The sequence below is a fragment of the Phytophthora sojae genome (assembly GCF_000149755.1).
Source record: "Phytophthora sojae unplaced genomic scaffold PHYSOscaffold_2, whole genome shotgun sequence".
NCBI classification, from domain to species: domain Eukaryota; phylum Oomycota; class Peronosporomycetes; order Peronosporales; family Peronosporaceae; genus Phytophthora; species Phytophthora sojae.
In genome coordinates this window covers 1,926,178-1,948,462 of record NW_009258116.1, presented here as the reverse complement: position 1 = coordinate 1,948,462, position 22,285 = coordinate 1,926,178, and the positions used below count along the sequence as shown (strand labels likewise).

General features: G+C 52.7%; 3 protein-coding genes across 3 annotated transcripts; 1 reads left to right on the top strand and 2 right to left on the bottom strand.

Moving 5' to 3' along the window:
• Positions 1–9,254: 9,254 nt before the first annotated feature.
• Positions 9,255–10,766, top strand: PHYSODRAFT_481749 (hypothetical protein; the record flags this gene model as incomplete). Its single annotated transcript, XM_009520320.1, has 6 exons — positions 9,255–9,411; positions 9,511–9,727; positions 9,774–9,921; positions 9,968–10,090; positions 10,138–10,224; positions 10,317–10,766. The coding sequence occupies 6 exons, from the start codon at positions 9,255–9,257 to the stop codon at positions 10,764–10,766; spliced, it is 1,182 nt and encodes a 393-aa protein (XP_009518615.1).
• Positions 10,767–14,158: 3,392 nt separating this feature from the next.
• Positions 14,159–15,271, bottom strand: PHYSODRAFT_389368 (hypothetical protein; the record flags this gene model as incomplete). Its single annotated transcript, XM_009520319.1, has 3 exons — positions 14,159–14,536; positions 14,639–14,996; positions 15,201–15,271. Coding segments are annotated over 3 exons (807 nt in total), but the record flags the coding sequence as incomplete, so codon positions are not given.
• A 30-nt stretch (positions 15,272–15,301) lies between these two features.
• PHYSODRAFT_480395 (hypothetical protein) lies at positions 15,302–15,762 on the bottom strand (the record flags this gene model as incomplete). Its single annotated transcript, XM_009520318.1, has 2 exons — positions 15,302–15,543; positions 15,585–15,762. 2 exons carry the CDS (start codon positions 15,760–15,762, stop codon positions 15,302–15,304), a joined length of 420 nt encoding a protein of 139 aa, XP_009518613.1.
• Positions 15,763–22,285: the final 6,523 nt, after the last annotated feature.

Sequence of the window (22,285 nt, the reverse complement as noted above, 5' to 3'; positions counted from 1 at the left end):
GGCGCCGATCTTGGCAGTGGCCGACCAAGATCGCCCGTTCCACGTTGTGTGCGACGCATCCGACTTCGCAATCGGATGTGCGTTGATGCAGCACGATCACGAGGGTCATGATCGTGTTGTCTACTACCAATCGCGTCTGCTGAAGCCAGCTGAGCGCAACTACCCCGTACATGACAAGGAGCTCCTTGCCATGAAGTACGCACTCGCGAAGTTCCGAGTGTATCTACTCGGAAGCAAACCGTTCGTGGTCTATACGGACCACGCGTCGCTGCGGACGGCTGTGAAGTCGCCGCACATCTCGCAACGGATGGCGAGATGGCTCTCATTCTTCGCAGAGTATAACTTCCGGGTTGAGTACAAACCCGGAAGACTCAATGTGGTGGCCGACGCGCTCTCGCGTCGACCTGACTATGCCACGACTGATGCCGACGTCAATGCCATTGACGCCATGCGATCGAGCACCCCAACGTCGTCACTGTTGGACGACGTGAAGGTCGCGTACGCGCACGACGCGGACGCGAAACTCTTGCTGGCCTACAGCTCAGCGCCTTCTGACAAAGCTCGTCAGAAGCTGCCGAAGCATCTTCGTGCTCGTGCACACCGTTATCGGGTGCACGACGGGTTATTACTCTACAGTGCAGTCGACGACAACGCGGACCGCGTTGTCGTGCCCAATGACCATGACCTGCGACTCAGGATCATGTACAAGTATCACGATGCACCGACTGCGGGGCATCCGGACCGTGAGAAGGCATATCTTCTTCTCACGCGGGACTTCTACTGGGCCCACCAGTATAAATGGGTGCGCACGTACGTCCGTGCTTGCGAGGTTTGTCAACGAGTGAAGCCTGCGCCTTTCGCGCAGGCTCATTTGCAGTCACTACCGACTCCGTCGGAGTGTTGGCAGTCCATGTCTTTGGACTTCGTGTTCGGTCATCCCCCGGACAGCCAGGGGAACACGGGCGTTGTTGTAATGGGCCTACCTTGGCTCACTACTACGGCTTACACGTATGCGCACGTGTATGAGGAAGCGTAGGTTTCTTTTACTTGAGTTAAGTATGCTCGAGATCCACGAGTATACTTTAAACAAGATAAAGACTCCAAGTAGCGGGTTTTGGTAAAAGATGAGAACTGCTATTTTTGTTTTATGTTTCTGACTTCCTCTAAATGTAATATTCTAAACTAGGAATCTGCCAACGGCTGGTTGGCAGGATTCTGCTAACATGCAAGTCACTCATTGGCTAAAAGATGCTGGACCACCCGTCGTGGTGATCGTAAATGTATGTAGTCTTTGGTGTGTCTACACCAAGGTCGAGAAAGTCTTTCGAACCTCTAACAGAGATCGCATCTGTTAGAGTAACAAGTGACTGTAGCCACTTGTGCGTGTAACCCTGTGACAGTTGTGGTCTTTGTTGACCGCTTCAGCAAGATGGTACATCTTGCTGCGGTACCCGCTGAAGTGACTGTGAAACAGACGGCGCGCCTGTTCGTTGACATGGTGTTCAAAGCAAACACCATGGCATGCCGATCGACATTGTGTCGGATCGAGACCCACGCTTCACGGCACACCTTTGGCAAGAAGTGTTTACACTTCTTGGGAGTCAACTTTCGATGTCGACTGCGGACCATCCGCAGACGGACGGGCAGACCGAGCGCGTGAACCGCGTGCTTGTAGACGTGCTTAAGAGCTACGCTCACTCGTTCCAACACTGGAGCGAGTGCCTGCCGATGGCGGAGCTCGCCATCAACAACTCGGTGCATGCCTCGACCGGGCATACACCGCTCTACGTGAATGCCATCAGGCACCCACGCCTCCCGAGTCTCCTCGGGATGATGGCTCCATCCTTGAGTGGGGGAGGATCTACGACTGCAACGCAGCAGCCGCAGAATGCCGCTGACACTTGCACAGTGTCAGCAGCGACTACACGCAAGAAGAAGAAGAAGAACGTGTCTGTGCGGGGCACAGACGCCGAAAAGAGCAAGAAGAAGACGAAGAAGGTGTCTGTGCAGGGCACAGACACCACGAAGACGAACTCAGAGGCCGGGCCTACTGCTGGAAGCGAGCTGAACGAGTTCAGTTCGGGCGCAATTCGCTTCGTACAGCGCAGACAAGCCGTCATTCGGTTCGGCCAAGACGCTATGGCAGCTTCTGTCGGTCGACAGAAGCTGAACACAGACAATGTTGGCAGGGGCAACACTAATGTATTCGAGAAGGGTTCATTAGTCTTGTTAGCTACTCAAAACTTGCCTAAACATGCCGATTCCGACTTCGGGGCAAGCAAGCTTGCTCCGCTCTTTATCGGGCCGTTAACTGTGCTGGCAAGGCACGGCGACGCCTACACACTCTAGTATGCGTCTCCATCCGACGTTCTACGTCGGAAGGCTGAAGCCATACCTGCAGCACGAGCTACCTAGCTCGGCTGAACCGAAGCAGAAGACTCGGCGGAAGCCATCGTCCTTTTCAGCGCGACTTCGCGCTGGAGCAGCGGGTCGAGCTAATGGTCCAGCTCGGCCGGAACGATCGAGGCGGTCTGGGAGGCCCCCGCAAACTGCGAATACTTCAGAGCGCCGAACGCAGCGCTCTGGAACTACGCCATGACCGGGACTTGATCGTGGGGAGACGCGAGATCAGGGTCAACACCAAGTTGACCACACACGGGGCGTGTTTCCACCACCACCGCCGCCAATTCGTGACGCACACGGCTCAACTCGATGGATAGTTGAGCGGATTGTTGGTAACAGTATCCCGAGAACGAACAGGCAACCGGTTCGTTATCGTATCCGTTGGAGAGGATTCCCTCCCAACCAAGATACGTGGGAGCCGCGGAACGTCTTGCTCGAAGACGTCCCGGACATGGTGAGGGCGTACGAAGCCCACCATGCGCTACACGCTGGAAAGTAATACGAGCGCTGTTGTTAACAACAGCGCCCGAAGACACATCAAGGGCAGGCTGTGGGTCCTGCCCCCGTGGCAGCGACGCGCTTCGCACATTGCCGCGCATTATACGCAGCAGCAGAGAGGTTCTCCGCTGCTGCGCCAGCGGTCTTCAACATCGACGCGCTCGTTCCATCACGAGCGCGCTCTCTTCAACGTCACGCATTGACCAAGCAGTCAAAGGTGGTTGACGTGCCGGGACCGGCACGTCTAACCTTGACGGGGGGGTGTAACGGGGTTACACGCACAAGTGACTACAGTCACTTGTTACTCTAACAAGATGCGATGTCTATTAGAGGTTTGAAGACTTCCTCGACCTTGGTGTAAGGTACACCAATGACTACATACATTTACGACCACCACGACGGGTGGTCCATGCACATTTAGGATCCCTATTGGCTGAAAACAGCATCTTTTAGCCAATGAGTGGCTTGCATGTTAGCAGAATCCTGCCAACCAGCCGTTGGCAGATTCCTAGTTTAGAATATTACATTTAGAGGAAGTCAGAAACATAAAACAAAAATAGCAGTTCTCATCTTTTACCAAAACCCGCTACTTGGAGTCTTTATCTTGTTTAAAGTATACTCGTGGATCTCGAGCATACTTAACTCAAGTAAAAGAAACCTACGCTTCCTCATACACGTGCGCATACGTGTAAGCCGTAGTAGTGAGCCAAGGTAGGCCCATTACAACAACGCCCGTGTTCCCCTGGCTGTCCGGGGGATGACCGAACACGAAGTCCAAAGACATGGACTGCCAACACTCCGACGGAGTCGGTAGTGACTGCAAATGAGCCTGCGCGAAAGGCGCAGGCTTCACTCGTTGACAAACCTCGCAAGCACGGACGTACGTGCGCACCCATTTATACTGGTGGGCCCAGTAGAAGTCCCGCGTGAGAAGAAGATATGCCTTCTCACGGTCCGGATGCCCCGCAGTCGGTGCATCGTGATACTTGTACATGATCCTGAGTCGCAGGTCATGGTCATTGGGCACGACAACGCGGTCCGCGTTGTCGTCGACTGCACTGTAGAGTAATAACCCGTCGTGCACCCGATAACGGTGTGCACGAGCACGAAGATGCTTCGGCAGCTTCTGACGAGCTTTGTCAGAAGGCGCTGAGCTGTAGGCCAGCAAGAGTTTCGCGTCCGCGTCGTGCGCGTACGCGACCTTCACGTCGTCCAACAGTGACGACGTTGGGGTGCTCGATCGCATGGCGTCAATGGCATTGACGTCGGCATCAGTCGTGGCATAGTCAGGTCGACGCGAGAGCGCGTCGGCCACCACATTGAGTCTTCCGGGTTTGTACTCAACCCGGAAGTTATACTCTGCGAAGAATGAGAGCCATCTCGCCATCCGTTGCGAGATGTGCGGCGACTTCACAGCCGTCCGCAGCGACGCGTGGTCCGTATAGACCACGAACGGTTTGCTTCCGAGTAGATACACTCGGAACTTCGCGAGTGCGTACTTCATGGCAAGGAGCTCCTTGTCATGTACGGGGTAGTTGCGCTCAGCTGGCTTCAGCAGACGCGATTGGTAGTAGACAACACGATCATGACCCTCGTGATCGTGCTGCATCAACGCACATCCGATTGCGAAGTCGGATGCGTCGCACACAACGTGGAACGGGCGATCTTGGTCGGCCACTGCCAAGATCGGCGCCTCAGTCAAGCCCTGCTTGACTGCATCGAAGGCCTGCTGACACTCAGCAGTCCAAACCCGCTCGGCGTCCTTCTTCATGAGCTGGGTCAGCGGGCGGTATCATGCCCGCGTAGTCCTTCAGGTACTTGCACAAGTACGTGGTCAAGCCAAGGAACTGCCGCAGTTCCTTGACGTTCGACGGCGTCGGCCACTCATTGATCACTCTGACCTTCTCAGGGTCGGGGCGGACACCGTTCTTCCCGACGAGACACCCGAGCACGGGTATCTCGCTCGCCCCGAAGATGCACTTCTTCAGGTTCGCATAGAGCTTGTGCTTGCGCATGAGCGCAAGCAGCTTCCGGAGATGCACCTTGTGCATCTCAACATCGCTCATCCCGTCCGCAGCCCGGCTGTGGACGAACACATCGTCGAAGTAGCTCGGTGCGAAGTCGCGCACCGAGCGCAACAAGTGCGTCACGCACCTGTTGAAGGTCGCAGGGGCGTTCTTCAGACCCTGCGGCATCACTAGCCACTCCCAGAGCATGCCGCTCGGCGTGCTCACAGCCGTGAGAGGGATATCGCTCTCACGCATGAGGATCTGATAGAACCCATCACGCAGATCAAGAGCACTGTAGATAGTGCTCCTGGCCATCGAATCGATGATGACATCTTTTCGCGGTATCGGTGTCTGCGCCAGTATCGTCGCATCGTTCAGCTTGTTGTACGCATGAACGATGCGCCAGCCGCCCTGTGGCTTCTTGACACAGAACGTCGGAGCACTGTGCGGGGATTTCGATTCCCGCACTTGTCCAGCTTTGCGACGACTCTCAAAGAAGTCGTCGATCGCCTTGACCTGCTCTCGCGGCAGTGGCCACTGCCGCGTGACACAGTACTTTGTGCTGGATGCCCTTGTCCTGCGGAAGCTCCGCAGGGATCTCTTCCGGAAGCACGTCCGCGTGCTCCCGTAGAATCTCGTAGAAGGGACTCGTCTTCAGCAAGTCCCAGCTCTGCTCCTCAAAGCGCTCCTTCTTAGTCTTCGCACTGAGAGTGTCCTCGCTCTCAGTGGTGCTCTCCATGAAGAACTGCCTCAGTTCTTCATTCTCGCTCTTCGTTCTCTCGGCGTCCGAGAGAATGCATATTTGCTCGATGCGTCCATCGTGCAAGTCACGCGCGAAGCGCTTCCAGCTCATGACTGGAAGCGAAGTCAACTCCGACGCTTGCGTCGGAGGGTTAGCGAGAGTCATCTCCCTGTACCGGAACCCGGCACAGGTACGTTCAACGTCTCGACGTCCGGCTTCTCGGCCCCCGTCTGCCCGGCAGACATTTCTTGTAGCGTCTCGGCCCCAGGCCGAGACTTGCGCAGCGACCTTCGCATGCGCCATCTTCTTGTTTTGCGGAGCCCGGCTCCGCTTGGTTCTTGACCTCGTCCAGGCCCAGCCGTGGACGAGTGTTGTTCTTGTATACCGCCGGCGGGTATATCCCGCGGCCGAGCGACTTCAAGCCCGGCTTGGTCGCCTGGCGCTTCGTCGTGCAGCCCGGCTTGGTCGCCTGGCGCTTCGTCGTGCAGCCCGGCTTGGTCGCCTGGCGCTTCGTCGTGCAGCCCGGCTGCACGACAGCATGCACGTTTTTCCTGTGCGGGACGTTTGCAACCGTCCGCACCGCTTGTAGCGTCGGCTCCCGGAACCGACACGCCATCCTTACCTCGACGTCTGTTATTGGCGGAGCCCTCCATTACGGAGGGTGCGTCGGCTCCCCGAGCCGACGAATCAAATTCACCCAAGCCATCGACTCCCGGAGGCGACGGCGTTTCGTCACCTTGGCTCTTATTATTGGCCAGACCTGATCCAATCAGATTCGCGTCAGCCTCCACGGCTGAGGCGTGTGACTCGCCTGCGTCATCCGTGCCCCTTGAGGCCGGAGACTCTTCTTGATTGGCTGAAAAGCGGGTGTCAGCCTCCGAGGCCAACACATTTCCTTCATTAGCTGTCAGCGGCAACGCCGACGCTAGTTGCTCTTGCGCGCGTGTTCGCGCGCGCCCAGGGCACTCCGGGACAGCGGCATATCTCGAGTGGGGAGTCGCGCGCACCTGTCGGTGCGTGCGTAGCGGCAACAGAGCCATCGCTCACTGTTCCGCTGTCGCGACCGAAGCGCACGAGAGTGCGCATCTCCCAGTCGATGACCGAATCATGCCGTGCAAGCCACGGCATGTCCAATACAATGTCAAACTTATCGTTCAGATCCAGGACGATAAAGGTCTCGACAAACTCTTGATCTTCATACGTGAAGCATGCGCTTCTCGGTTTTCCCGACGGCACCTGGTCACGATGTTCGAGACCAAGTACCGTGCTCTCTGAGCGTAAGCATGGACATCATGCTTGCCCTGCTGCAGGTCGAGGAACTCCGCCCTCGACCGGAACTCGTTTTGTGGGGGCTCAAATGCTTGTCTGAGGTTTTCCTTGAAACCCTCGTACGTGCTAAAGCACGTAGGATCCGAGAGTCGGCGTCCATACGCCCAACTTCTTGCACGTCCGCCAAGACATGACATGGCGAACGCAACCTTCGACAACGGGTCGACGATACGTCGAGCCGCAATGGCTGCCGACATAGTTGCTCACATTGAGCTTCAGCGATTGCGCGCGTGGTGTCGTCCCGGACGGCACCGCGGTAGTAGCAGCAACATCGCGTTGCTCCTTTAGGATGAAACCCAGAGCAACACCGTGTTGCTCTGTCGGCGTTAGCGTACGCAGCATCGTAGCTACCGCCGCCTCACCAATGACTGTTGACAGTCGTTGGAGGGCTTCCCACTCTGGATCCGACAGGTGGGGACAGTCAGCGCGTGCAACGTGAGTTGCAGGCGTAGTGGAGCTTTCCATGGGCACCTCTGTATCCATGGGAAGGTTCTCAGCTCCGCGTTCGTGCGGTGACGTACGAACTTAGGTAGTCGGTCGTTCGTTGGACGGACTACAAAGTGCTACCAGGTGTAATGGGCCTACCTTGGCTCACTACTACGGCTTACACGTATGCGCACGTGTATGAGGAAGCGTAGGTTTCTTTTACTTGAGTTAAGTATGCTCGAGATCCACGAGTATACTTTAAACAAGATAAAGACTCCAAGTAGCGGGTTTTGGTAAAAGATGAGAACTGCTATTTTTGTTTTATGTTTCTGACTTCCTCTAAATGTAATATTCTAAACTAGGAATCTGCCAACGGCTGGTTGGCAGGATTCTGCTAACATGCAAGTCACTCATTGGCTAAAAGATGCTGGACCACCCGTCGTGGTGATCGTAAATGTATGTAGTCTTTGGTGTGTCTACACCAAGGTCGAGAAAGTCTTTCGAACCTCTAACAGACGTCGTTTCTGTTAGAGTTACAAGTGATTGTAGCCACTTGTGCGTGTAACCCTGCGTCCGGGTCGACAGCTTGTCCGTCGTCAACCGCGGTTCATTTGCGTGCTGGGTGGTCACTTAGTGGTTCTCAGAATACATACTTACGCTACGCGGCAGCCGGGATATGTATGTCGGTAGAACGGTTGCTGGCTTCCATCGGGTAGTCACGGGTTCGCAGTTCTACCACCACACTTCGTGGATCAAGACGAATTAGTAAAACGCGGCGTTACAATGGTTTTCCGAGGAATACCTGAGCATTTACTGTTTGTTGGAGAGTTTTGTCTCGCATCATAAGTGTACCACACGCCGCACATTCGGACGCACCTCCCTCCTCGTCACCCTATTTTCGAGACTGCTTTATTTCAAGATGCTGAGCTTCTCGGGAACTTAAGCTCGCGTGTACAGTGTGGATACGCTGGACCTAACACACAGCTAAAAGCAACGGCCTTCCACCTCATGTGTCCATTTTAGGTCAAATGAGAGCACTACAAGACGATACGCTGTCAACTATCGAAAAGATTGAGGAGTCCCGTCGCGAAATTGTGAAGGATATTATTCATGAGCTGGGAGAACGAGCAATCGGCGCATGTAACTGTCACGTGCGATGGTCTACACGACGCACTACGGAAGTGCCTCGAAGAAGCAGGTGTCCACGATCTAGTTAACCATCAAAACGTGTTAGAAGTACAACAAGACCCCGAGCAGGATGCAGACAGCGAACGAACAGCCGGTCTCAAGAAAATGTACCAGTGAGATGTCGGGAGGGGTCATTGTGTGACTTGACGTACCACGGATATAATCCGATTTGGTCTGCGATAGCAGCACTAACGTTGCTTCCTATCCCAGTATAATTATAAATAATTAGTCAGAGTCAGGCTAATTAGAGGTTGTACCGGTGTCCTAAATATCAATATTCGAGACAATCAAATGGTTTTACTGGTCTGAATATAACGACACATAAACACATTACCCGTGGGCAGTAACCCAGCCATTTCCTGCATTTGTGATAAGGCCATGATCTTTTGGTAGGGGGTTGTGATACGAATCTATCACTGTTGCCGTGTATGACCTGATGCTCCATGACACTTTGACTATGATTAGGTATGGTGCGATGTAAATGCGGTAGATTTACGGCAAGTGTGACAGGGGCGAAATCACGGTCACTTTGCGACCTTTCACATGCTCCCAGAGTGAAAATGGCGGTCAGCCAAAAGAGAGACGCTGAAGACCCAGCCGATGTGGCACGGTGGACCAAGACTAGTACCAAACGTATCTATCTCTCGAAGGTGGACACGATGGCGACACGGCTAGCGTCTCATTACCCTGACACAATTGATGACGACACGAAGCAGATGCGCGTTCCGACAGCGACAGCGACCGCTGTCGTTCTCGGCTTCTTTGGTCATCTCTGCGAACCTGCTCACATGAGCGATCGCGATTCTGTCTCGACAAGTGTGCCCCTATAGGCGTCGTGTGTTTGGGGACATCGTAGTGATCTCGTCGATGTATACCACGCGAATCTCCTTGAAATGGACTCCCGACTTGAAACAGAACTACACCGCGTACTGGAGGGCTACGACAAAACCATCAACAGCCTGAAACAGCGTGGGTTAATGAAGATCAATGAAGGAAAGCAGGATCTGAAGGCTGGTGGGTTCGGAGCCGTGGCATTTATGTTGATGACTCTCAAACCTGTGAAGAAGGGCCAGAAGTGGTGTATAATGTCGTTCGGGTGGCGTTTTTTTCGTGGTTATGTGGAACTTGATGCGTACAGCGGACTCTTTGGACAAAATCATGCTACAGCACATGGAAAGCGGTCTTGTTGTGGAAGAACAAGGGCACAAAGGGGACCAAACGGGGACTGAAAATTTCTGCAAACACGTGTATGCAAACCCGTACGAGCCTTCAAAGGGCACTATACTTGCTCTCGCCGTGCATTTATTTTCCTGTCCAGAACGTTGTGTCGGTGCAGCTATTTATCGGCAGCGACAGCAAATATCGATTTGAGCGGTTGCTGCGTCGCGTAATTAAGTCTTTTAACGAAGAGGGGTCGCGCGTACTGGGCTGTGCTCCTGCTGACATCGGCACCCACAGTCAGCGCAAAGGCGGTAGTTCTTATGCGCTGGGGCGAGTACTCCTGTGTCTGTTTATCTGCGCATGGGGCAGAGCCTCGGGGAGCTGAAGAACAGGTATACACATTTCGGGGAGGGAGCTGACCAACTGAGAATGATAGCGGGATTGCCGTTTGATTCGGAGCGATTTGACGTGTTACCACCACATTTCACGCCCGATCAGATATGTGACGTGTCTATTAAATAATGGAAGGAGATTCTAAGCGGCTATTCCAACTACCCGAGTCGACTATCCTATTTATGCTGGCCTCTCTTATTCACCACGAACAATATCTTCGTCACGCGCTGTGTCCACAGCATCCGATCTTCAAAGCAAGAGTTTTTTCAGCCAATAGGCTCCTTCAAGTGCAGCGTGGTGCTACCATCCTAGTTATTGGTACGTCACCGGTGTGTGGATTAAAGGCGACTGGAATTCCAGCACATCTTGCTACCGTTAAGCAAGTAAATGATTTACGAGACCACGTGGCCAGTCTACATTCCGATATTGACGATCTCAAGACCGGAATTGCGCAGAAGCTACCAAATGAGGTTGCTATGAAAGTTTATAGCGAGTTGCGGCAGCACTTTTGTGATGAATGGTGTCGCTCACGTTCCCTGAGAGATCTTGAGCGAAGGATTGACGATCTTCGAGCCAATATGGCTGCTGAATTTCGATCCATTTTTAGTGCGAATTAAACTTCCAACACTAGCCTTAATGTCTGCGCTTCAGAAGAGACTCGACCGGAGTGAAGATCGTGGTCGAGGGACGACGACAAAATCTGCCATAGCGTTCATAAAGGCTGGAAAATTCCAGCTCGCTCGAATGTAAAGACAATTTGGAATCTCTGGTTTTTCGGCGATAATGACACCAAGATTCGACCGTACCGATTGCTGAGTAAACAGTACGATATACTTCCTGCACATCGAATGAGGCATTCAAAGGTTAGCATCGTGATGGAGTACTTGGAGCAAATTGCAGTTGAAGATAACGCGCTACCGGTAGGTGTCAGCAGAATTTCAGACCAATCGCTACTGCCGATGAAATCTTTGACACTGTACAGACAATCCCCTTGGTAGTTATGGCGTTGGGAGTGCACTTTATATTCCTAGGCGAGGGTATTCCTGTCGTAGGGTGTGCCATGGGGTGGTGCACCGTAGTGTACCACACATATGGTACGGTTTGTTGCAGTCTTTTGGTTGCACAGCCCTAAAAAGGTTGCTTAAGTCGATGAGCGTGCACGTATGGAATTCGTGCAGATAACGATATACCTCGGTAACACCGCAAAAACATATTTGATATAATACCGTAAGAGATGTGGGACATGATGTAGGTAGTGATGCTGAGAGCAAACTAATTTGCCATGTTAGTATTGGGCTCCATCTCACTAATGTTGCCATGCAACCAAGCTCCATTCCATTGAAAGCCGGCTCCGAAAGCTAGTGCGATTGTTAAATATGAAATGGGGCACGAAAACATGGACAATAGGTGCTGGTGTCCTGATTAGACTACTCCAGACGTCCTGTACAAAGTGGACTTTTCCTATAGTTAAGCACCCCAGAACATTCATATTCCGTGATTTTTCATCCCTTATGACGATTGAGAGGTGATGGGGAATAATTTCTTGACTTTGTATTGGACGGTCATTCAGAAATCGTTGGGACCCGCCTTTATATTCCTGATGAGCGGGTATTCCACACCTAGGGATTACTATTGAGGGGATTGTCTGTATTCGCAACGATGCTGTCCAAACTGTTCGCCGCGATGCCGAAGAGAGCTGAAGAGTTGTCGTGCGGCAAACTTTACAATAGGTTCTGTCGGTACCGAGGGAAGTAGCTGGGTAACATAGTGTGTAGTACGCTGTCTCTTTACCTAACATTTCAAATTTACCGACCCGCGTGACAGACTGTGATGCCAGCCGTATCACAAACGCCGTCATTATTGGGGACGAAGTCCCCCCTTACATTGATGCACTCACTCTTACTTAGCTTTTTCAAGGGTTCATACCCGCATTTACTTACCTGATATCAGTTTAGAAGGGACAGGTTAGGGCTGGTATTCTGATTAAGTCGCCCAGGGTCATTTTTGACCAGAACCTCCTGTGTTTACTGACGTTTCTAGATTTGTGATATGGATAGAATATGAGATTCACTGCGTAAAGATGCGGAATTTAGTGACCATATGTCATTAAATCAGAGGTACACGATTTAGAGGGCACTTTCCAAACAGAGAAATGGTAATTTGGCTCAGCAACAGGACGACGGGTGCAGCTTTAGCTAAAATGCTACAGTTTATCGGCTCTGATGATGTGACTAAACGCCTCGTCGCACACGTTCATACCCTGATTTAGAGCGATGGGAACAGGGCCAGCAAGCTTATATAGGGGAGCGTCAGACTCAGTCTCCTTCAGTTTATTTAAGAAAATAATTCGACAGACTCTCTCTTCAAGTACTTGCCTACCAGCGAGATGTGCTCGAGTACAATCAGCGGTGGTGAGCGGTTGCGAGGGGGTTAGCCGCAGCAAACCCGTGCGGAGTGCCCGCGAAGCAGGGCCGCGCGGTGTTTGCGTAGGCGGGCCTAGCGACGAGCATTCCTGCGAACGGACCTATTGCCCCAATTCGGAGTTAGTTTTCTATTGCGGGGGTCTGGGGTTGCAACCACCAGTAATTAAAGCTCACAACGCACTCCCTACAAGCCATGACGAGTTCTTCATGCAGTTCTATGATAGTAGTGTTCCTAATCGAAGCTGTGACGTCGGTTCGGATGCTGCACTGATCCGCACATGATGGCTTGGACCCAACTAATCAACAGCTTTGTCAGATCCATTAGGAGAGCGGGGACGTCGGCCTGCAGTGGAGATTCCACTGCAGGGCGTCGGCCCCCCAAGCAACTCAACGGAGCAACGCTACTGAGATGCTCGACTACTGGTGTATATACATTTAAACCGTTTTAATGGATAGGCTATGATACGTTTTTGTTCTTCTTTTGAGTCTCTGTATCTCTTTTCATTTCGGCCTGGCATTTAATGCCACGCACTCTTCCTCCAACCCAGCAACGCCTCTCTGTAATCTGCGCACAGCTGCTTCCGATTGCATCCTTATGATGTCAGTTCGGCTCCAAGGTCTGGCCTCCTGCTGCAGGACTTGGTAAATTCCAATATCCGTAAAAATAAGTCGCAGTAACTTACGGGAATAACGGTTGTATTTCTAGTTGCCTTACAAACCTATTGTGTTCGAATCGAACACTGGGTTTGCTGTAGGCGAACACTGTTCGATTCATCATATACCATATAGGTAGTAGTTTCATTTTTTAACCTCAAATTCCAGGGCTTCTTCGGGTCAAAGGCACGGCCTTGCCATCTCTAGGAGCTTTGGCAAGAAGCTCTTGTGTCTCCCTCGCACTTTGACAACATGTGTTTTGATGGTCACGAGATTTACCGTCCTGACACAACGGCGCCGAATGAATTTGCTTTATTTTTTTTTATGCGGTTATCGCCCATGGGGGCGGATTATTTTTATGCATCAGTCGTCTACTTTTCATTACGTGCCAAACGACTGTTTTTTATTAATTAGCGGCTGTTTTAAATGCAGGGCGATTAATTGTATGTATGAGGGTGATATTGTATGCTACCAACAAACGAAAGTGAAAACGAGGTTTACATGCAAGGTTTTTCTGGTATTTTGGGGGGATTTTATCGTTTTTCTGTTTCTAATTTGTTCTATACCTAAGTAATATGTATATCATCAATCATTCAATCCGTCGCACCAGCGACCGCGTCACCTTAGCTTGGCACGATGTTGTGGCCCATCTGGAAGGAGTAGTCGATCGCCATTGCTGATCCTTCCACGCCCAGTGTGTCAACTTCCTCGCGGTCATCGTACTCGACCTTCCAGTACCGCTTGCCTCCGCGAGTGAATGGGGGCTTGATTTTCCCAACAAAGTTGAGCTCCGTTTCCTCGCCGTCTTCGTCAGTGGTCGTCCACACCTGTGAGATGCTCCAGTTAATCACGCTTGCAGGCTTGTCAACCAGCCGCTTGATGAGCGCGTCTACCGAGTACTGAGACTTCCGAGGGCCATCCCACGCGAGGCACTTGGTCTCCTTTCGAGGTCTTGCAGGTGGCTTCCGAGCCGGTAGACTGGGTAGTATGACTTGGAGATCAAACGAGTCGACCAGATGTAAGCAGGCCAACACATGAGCGCACAGCCACCCCGATTGGAAGAACGCTTTGCAGTCGCACTTGAACTTTGATCGAATCACTTCGATTTCCTCAAGACTCCAGGAAGGGTTATCCCAGGCGTGATCGAAGGGAACGCGGTCCAGGACTTCAACCGTGTGGAGCAACAAGTACCGAAGCTGAATGTTCTCGACCTTCTCGTCCTTGTTGAGCGTACCATCCAGCGATGCCTTGTACGTCTTGACGCGATGTGCGTTAACCTTCAGCCCATGCAAGTTGTCGTCACGAACGACCTAGTAGTTGGAGTTGAAATAGTACTCTTGAATTCGGTTGATGGCGCGTTGCGACTTTCTCTGGTGGTTTGGATAATGATTGGCACTTGCACAGAGCTGCACAGCCGCCCCGAGAACTTCAGCGCTAACGGGTCCTGACGCGTAGTGCCGAATCCGATCCGAGCCAATATCCATTGCACACTCAACCAAAATCTTGGGTAGTGTTCCCGCAAGTACATGGCTCGTCGCAGCGCGAAGGTGGTCAACTGCCGTCGCCTTAATCGCACGGTGATGGGATTCAATCGGATGTTGGTTTGGCACCACACCAGGGGTACCGCTCGCGGCGTAAAACCATAGATCCCATGGGTCTGTCAAATACTCATCGTCGAGCCATTGCGCGTACTCGGGTTCACCCGTAGACGCCCAGTTCTCCGTTACGAGATCTGATAACGCCTCAAACTGCTCGATAGTCCGGCATTGACTCAAATATTCCAGCTGAGGTTTGATGATATCGTCATACCGGCCACGATCGGAAAAAAGTGCCTTCTTGCCGCGGGCTTTACGATACAAATGAGGCCACCAGTTCAGGAGCTTGATGTCAGGCCACTCTTGTCGAAACGCGTTTGCAATAGACGTCGAGTGATCCATGGATCCATGCTGAAGCGTTAGGGTGCCGCCGAAAAACGATTTACCGCGCTCTCTGCAAACTGTGAAGAGCCGCGCGTAAGCAAACGCCGTCTCCGTTCGCACAAACATGAATGCCATCGGATAAAACTTGTGCTGGTACTAGTGTGACGCCGTGTATCGAACACCGAAAGTACCAAACGAAACAAGCGTCCATCCACCAAAGTGGAGCTTGTACGTTCCGTCGGTTGCACCCAGTACTTGCGACCGCTGACCGAGAATCACTCGTGGCAGAGTCCGAAACAACCGCCGGGAAGTAATTATAATGCCGAGCGAGAGTCCGCCATCGTCCAGGTGATCAGGAAAGCAGTCCAAGACCAGCAATTCGTGCGGTAGCCGAAGGGCTATAGTAATACCCGCATATCATCCGACTCCACCAGGTAACTCATATGCTGGAAGAATTGCTCCTTCGTTGTGCACATCCTCGGCGATGCCCACTCCACCACATTTGAGTAGGTCGTGATGGAGAAATCGCCGCGCTTTCTCAGCTTGTGAGCTCGGTTTTTGAGCAGGCTGGTGCTTCGCAGCAAGTTGAGCTGTTCAGGCGACTCCTTGTATCTCATGCGAAGCGTGTTCAAACACTTTTTGGGTCCTTGGCCTCCGAGCAACAAATTGTCGATCTCAGGCAGCAGCGGCTTGTGAATACCGTTTCGCTGCTCTTCAACGGGGGCTGGCTCAGTAGTGTGCATCCCACTTCTGGATAAAACATACTGCTCATCTTTGTTGCATTTGATCCGTGCCACCGCAGCGCAGTCGACATGAGACGTGCACGATAACAGCGTCGTCGTTCTCCCATTGTTGTCGATGGAAAAACCAGCGTTCTCAAGCCCATCCAAAACTGCCCTTGCCTCTTACATCGTATCGAACAGCACCGGGTGTTCCATGACAGCTCGTTCACTTTCATAGGGACAGGTTTCTGGAGGAGTGGTATTGTCTCGCTGCGGTGGGGAGTCGCCACTGCTTCCCTCGTTGTCACTTTCGTAGTCATAGTCCTCATCACGGCTACTTGGACTTTTACGAGCGCCGTCATCGAAGTCGTGTTCGGCGGTCTTTTCTTCGCTGTCAGCACTACCTGTCTGCGACACAGAATGACGGCTGATCGACGTCGCGTTACCACACCCGAAAAATCCTCGCTATCACTTAAAGATGGGGTGAGCGATATTGAGGACGGGGGCCCGGTAGAGCGGCCGACCGGTTCGGTCTCCATTGCAGGCACGGTCGACGCCTCGCAACAGTAAGCGGTGCGTTGGCAGCAGTCTTCGGGCTTGCAAATGTCGGAAAGGGTAGCCGGGTGTGGAGGTCACGGACGGAGTTGTTGACAGAAGCTGAGATAAAGATTTGTTCGGATGCTTGGAAATTGTAAACTGAGTGGTCTTAGCAAAAGCGCAGGGACCGCGGCGGTTGTATGTCCAGTCTCTGAGGTAATTTATGTGTTTACTTACCGTACAAAAGCCGGAAAAGGTAAACTTTAAATCCAGAAAGGCCCAAATTTAATCAACCTAATAAAACACAGCAGTTCAGAAAGTATGTATTTCCTAACGGAAAAAGGAAAAGAAAACAGAAAACTTACTCGCTATCGTCAGTTAAATCAACTGGATTGTTCGCAGACCCTGCCGTCTCGATCTTGTACTCTCCTTCGCTTTCGTCGCTTCCTGATTGGCTGAGCGAAGAGGACGAGTAATTCGATTGGCTAGGAGAGGCATCAGTAAAACTCTCTGATCGGTCAGAAATGCTAGGAGTGCGCTCGGATTGACTGAAATTGTTGCGCGGGGGTCCTGGTTGGCCAAAAAGGATCTTGTCGTCATCAAAATTGTCGACAAACGGTGGGGTTCTAGGCCGAAACGAATCATCACTGCTCTCGTCGGACGATGACGATAGTGGTTCGCCATCGACTTGGCGCAAGGTGCGCGACGCGTTTCTGTAGAGGCGGGAAATTCCATCGGTAAGGACCCGCTCTGCCCTCAACAGGTCCTGTCGGAGGCGGTCGATAACATCGACGGCACAGTCGATCGAGGTTCACAGTCGCTTGATTGGTCGCATCTAATATACACTATTACTACATCAGTCCGCCGCGGCAAAATCCTGTCCTGTAGATAAGTACAGTTGTGTGGATAGTTAATCGTGGAATAAACTATGCAAAGCTCTACTTTAAATCAACTACAGTACTGTGTAGTGCGACTAAGTGACAGTTGTAAATCAAGCCTACAGTGCACCCAGAGGCTTGGTAGCAGTCATATATCAAGTCTTCCGGCCTCTTCAATGCATGTTTGTAGTCCATGAAGGCTTAGTAGCGGTGCATATCCGAACTCCAACTGCTCACGGAGGTGGCGTCTAATTAAATTTTTACTGCGTCAAAAGTAGCTGTTGATAATAGAATTAATCCTGTGCAATACAATAAATCCCCATGTAATAGAAAGTAGCCGATGGATGCATAAAAAAAGTTTTTCCCATCGCCCATTGCGCTCAGGGCGAGCTCTGCATCAACCCCGCTGACCACCCCCAATGAATTTGCGGTTGGTTCCGCGCCAAGCAAAAACATAAAAGCGGTGGAGGATACCAGCACTGCAGAAGTCCAGGTTTCAAAGCTTTCAGGGATCAGATCGAAGTATTTTGCGCCATTACCCCCTTCCCAATAAAAAACAGTAATGGAGATAGTGGAGAAGTAGCATGCATGTAAGAGAGATTTACGATTATACAGTATGGTAGAATGTAGATGTCTTGGGCACCGATTGGAAAAAGCCTACGGCTGGTCAGCTCGATCTCGAATTGCCTCACGTAGGCACTCATTGACTTGCTTCCGGGCCTGCTGATATTGCTTCTGGACATGATAGCGCCACCTGCGAGGCTGTCGATCCCGCCGGCGCGTCGATCCCAGCGGTACCATTGCCTCCAGAGTAGATCGAGGGTCCCACTCATGTACTCTCCCCGAATTCGATCTTGGGCCGTGTTGAGCGCAAAAGTAAGGCGCTCCGCGTACTCTTCCCAATCTCGCTGGTTGATGTCTTCGACATACATCTTCAGAGCGCGAGTGAGCGTCTGCACCATCCGCGCAGCGGTACCATTGGCCTGAGGCCGATAAGCCATAGTCGCACGTTGCCTCTGACCGACGATCTTGTTGAATGATCTGAAGAAATCCGACATAACTCCTGGCTCGCGGTCATGTCGTATCGCTTCGCTAGCGCCAAATCGGCGACACACGCACTCCTCGTAGTTCTTAGTGATCGTTTGGGCTGTTCTAGACGAGCTGACCTTTGCAATCACGAATCCCGTGAAAAGATCGATCCAGATCAACAACTCGGTGTTCCCTTTGTACGACTTGGGTAATGACGGGATGTGGTCCATGGCAATAATCTGGAACGGGTAGGTAGCCTGAAGATTACCGGGAGATTCTCCTTGTGTAGTCGGCCTCCCTTTCCCGGTTTCGCAGTCCACGCACAGCCCCACGTATCGTTGTACACTTTGGTAGAGGCCTCTCCAGTGAAAATGGGCACGAATCCGCTGGTAGGTTCTTCCAATGCCTTGGTGGCCACCCTCGAGACTGGCATGATAATGGTGTAGGAAGTCCTGCTGCAAGGTCTCCGGGATCACCAGCCGCATCACAAGATGACGACCTTCATCAGAGCGCTTCGATGGCGGGCAGTAGAACAGCAATCCAGCTTCGTCGACCTCGTAGTCATCGGCAATCTTGGCACACGCTTTAGCCTCCGCCGAGGTAAGGTCCTGCACGTCCCCAAGTAGATACTTCTTGAGATCGGCAATCCGCTTCTCTTCATCCTGGGCCTGGCAAATGCGCTCCGTCCGCATTCGTTGTACCATCAACTCATCCAACACTTGTGAGGCCGCTCGTCGTAACCGCCGCGATCTTGATCACTGCCGCGTCAGATCGAGGAACCAATCGTTCGTCGAGGCGGTTGAGCGTCCCCAGATCTTCGCGTTCTTCGTTTGTTGTAACGATGGAGTCACCTTCCCGTTGTAGTGCTGCGCTTGCAAGTCGATCTGCACTCTGGTTCCAGTCACGTTTCATGTGGAGAAATTCGTGGTTAGGCCAAGATCGCAACTGTTCCATGGCCTTCTGACGTGGTAGTACCAAACTCGGGCCTTGCACTCGATCTCTCCACGCATCTGACGGATCACCAAGTTGGAGTCACCACAGATGATCAGGCGGCGCCCTCTGTCCAGGTTAGCCAGGAGATCGAAACAAAGCAGCAAGCCGTGATACTCCGCCTCATTCACCGTAAGATCAACCTAGTACTCCGAGGCGGCCGAGATCACCTTCCATTCCGGCAATCCCTACACAATCGCGCTGTAGGCACCCCCACTTCGTTTCACACGAGCTGATCCGTCGAAGCTAACCACCAGCAGTTCTTCACCAATCTCTACAGCGGGCGGCGGCATCGTGATCGTTTGTCGCGGTTGTTTCCTGGGGGAGATCGACGTCAGCATGGCGTCGACTTCTTCGCGTAGCGTTATGCTCGCAGCTATCACACCCAAGATCTCATTTTCTCCCTTCGTGCACTTCACGATCTCCAGTGTCCACGACGACAGTAACACTGGCCAACGGCCAAGGCGCCTTTGCAGGCCGGATGAGTGCACCAGCCAAACCAACGTTGAGTATCGGGTCAGGACCTTGATCGATCTGGTAACCAGTTGCGTGTAGCAGACATCCAATATCAGGAGCTGTGCCAACACCTCCTTATCCACCATTCCATAGTTGATCTCGTTCGGCTTGAGCGTCCGGCTGGTAAAGGTCACTGGCTTGTACACTCCGTCGTGTTCCTGCATCAACGCCGCGGAAATTGCCCACTTACTGGCGTACACTACGACGACTGGTTCTCGGTCTGGGTCAAAATGCTGCAGGATCGGCGCCTTGACGATCTTGTCCTTCAACACTGTAAACGCCGTGATGGCCCGGCCCCACTTGTCCTGGCCCGGTTGATCTTGATCCGGTTCGACTCTTCCTTGAGCAACACCGATCTTGGACTGCTGTCGGGTGATTTCGTAGAAGTCAGCCTCCCGGAGCTCATACCGCACGGAAGCGTAGACCGCAAAGTCATCAATGAACCTGCTGTAGTAGTTGAGACTACCCAAGAACGACTGCATCGATCTCAGGGTGGTCGGAAACGGCAGATTAGCAAACGCTGATAGATCCTTCGGGTGAGCCTCTAGACCTTCCGCAGACACTCGATGTCCCAAATTGTCGACCTTCATCAATCCCCAAAAACTCTTGGCCACGCTGATCGACAAGTTTCATTCCTCGCAGACATCTAGCAGCTTCTCCACTTTCTCACACAGCGTATCACACGAACCGGCCGTGACCAGGATGTCATCGATATAAGATCGACGCCCCAGGACAGAGGTCTTTTGCTCGACGTTTGATTCTCCGTCCTTGAAAAGGTCGATCTGTCCCTGTCGATTTTGGTTGTCCGTGATCTTGAGGAAGCCGTAGAGTGCGTTGTCGATCAACCGCTGATAGATCTGCGGCGCGTTCTTCAATCCGAATGGCCTTCGATTCCACTCGTAGAGTCCCCATGGAGTGATGAACGCGGAGATCGCACGAGTTCGATCTGTCATCGTCACCACCCAGAAACCGCTAGCGATATCCAGCGAGCAATACCAGAGCACCTTGTCGAGATCCTCGAGGAGATTGTCGATCAGCAGCATCGGGTAGACCATTATACGCGTCAGACTGTTGACCAGACGGTAGTCAATACAGAGTCTGATGTCGACTCCGTTCTTTATGACGATCACCACGATCGGTGATGCCCAAGGAGACGTTGAAATCTTGATCATCTTGGCTGACAGGAGTCCCTTGATTAGCTGCGCCAGCTTCTCGCGGTACTGCGGCGCCACTTTACGGCAACGCTGAGCGACTGGCTTCGCATTTCCAACGTCAATGTCGCAGATCGCAACTTTTGCGGCAGCTGGTAAGGCATTTCCCTTTCCCATGAGTAGATGCTTCCGACGCCAGATGATCCTCCGCAGTCGGTCCATTTCCTCCGGCGTGTTTTCGCCAAGATCGCCCACTTGGATGTCCGTGATCACAACTTCATCGGTCGTAGAGAACTCCGGGAGCACTGCCATTTGACCTTCCACGTCTTCCGCGTAGAGATCGCCACTTTCCGTCATGCATACCTCAGGATCATCTGATTCGACCGGTCTTGGGCGCGCGTCAACTTCAAGATCACTCATGGGTGCGGGTTTACGCGTCGCTCCAACATCACTGGAAGTCGCTGGGCCCATCCGTTTCGCTCCGCCGATCTTGATTTGACGCCTGATTTGCGCCTGTCGCACCACCGTAATCTTGATGAGACGCCTGATTTGCGTCCGTCGCAACCACTCGATCGCGGTTAGACGTCCCCTGTCGCACCGACGGAGCATGATCTTCCAAACATTCCGTGTCGCAGACTGGATTTTCAGCGTCATAATCACCCGATGGTCTCTCCGCCCCCAGCGACGTGGCGAAATCATGGCGCGTTTCTTCTGCGCGCAATTCGTCGATGTTCTTCGGTTCCTCGTCGCTGCTGGGCATCGCGTGAGACTTGGTGGGGTCGTCGCACGACCCTTCTGGGTTGGAGTCGTCGGGGTTCTTGGGCGACATGTACTCGGCACACACTGTGGCCACCTCCGGTCGCTTTGCAGGGCGGGCCAAGATCGCGGTCGGCGTCGTATACTGAGGCCGCTCCACAGCAGGCTCTTCCACACCGGCAGGTTCAGGCACATCGTCCGCAGTGTCGGTGGTTGGTTGGTACGCCAAGTTCTGCCACTCAGCGTAGCGGCGAGATCCGACGAAGATATACCCAGGTAAGCGCAGCACTCGATCTCCGGACAGCCACATCACGAGTCGCATACCTTGATGCAACGCTAACTTGCGTTCGCTGACGTTTGTCAGTTGCAGGTAACGAGCCCTGCCCGGGCCTGCAGTCACGGTAGGCACCCATCGATCGCCACGTGTGACCCAAAGCTTCTGATGCTCTGTTGGTCTCGTGCGCAGCTTCACCTCGGTTGATCCGGCCACGTCGATATCGCAATAGTCGGCCAAGTTCACTTGCTCGACCTTGTCACCGTAGAGCGGGCGTCTTCCAGCAA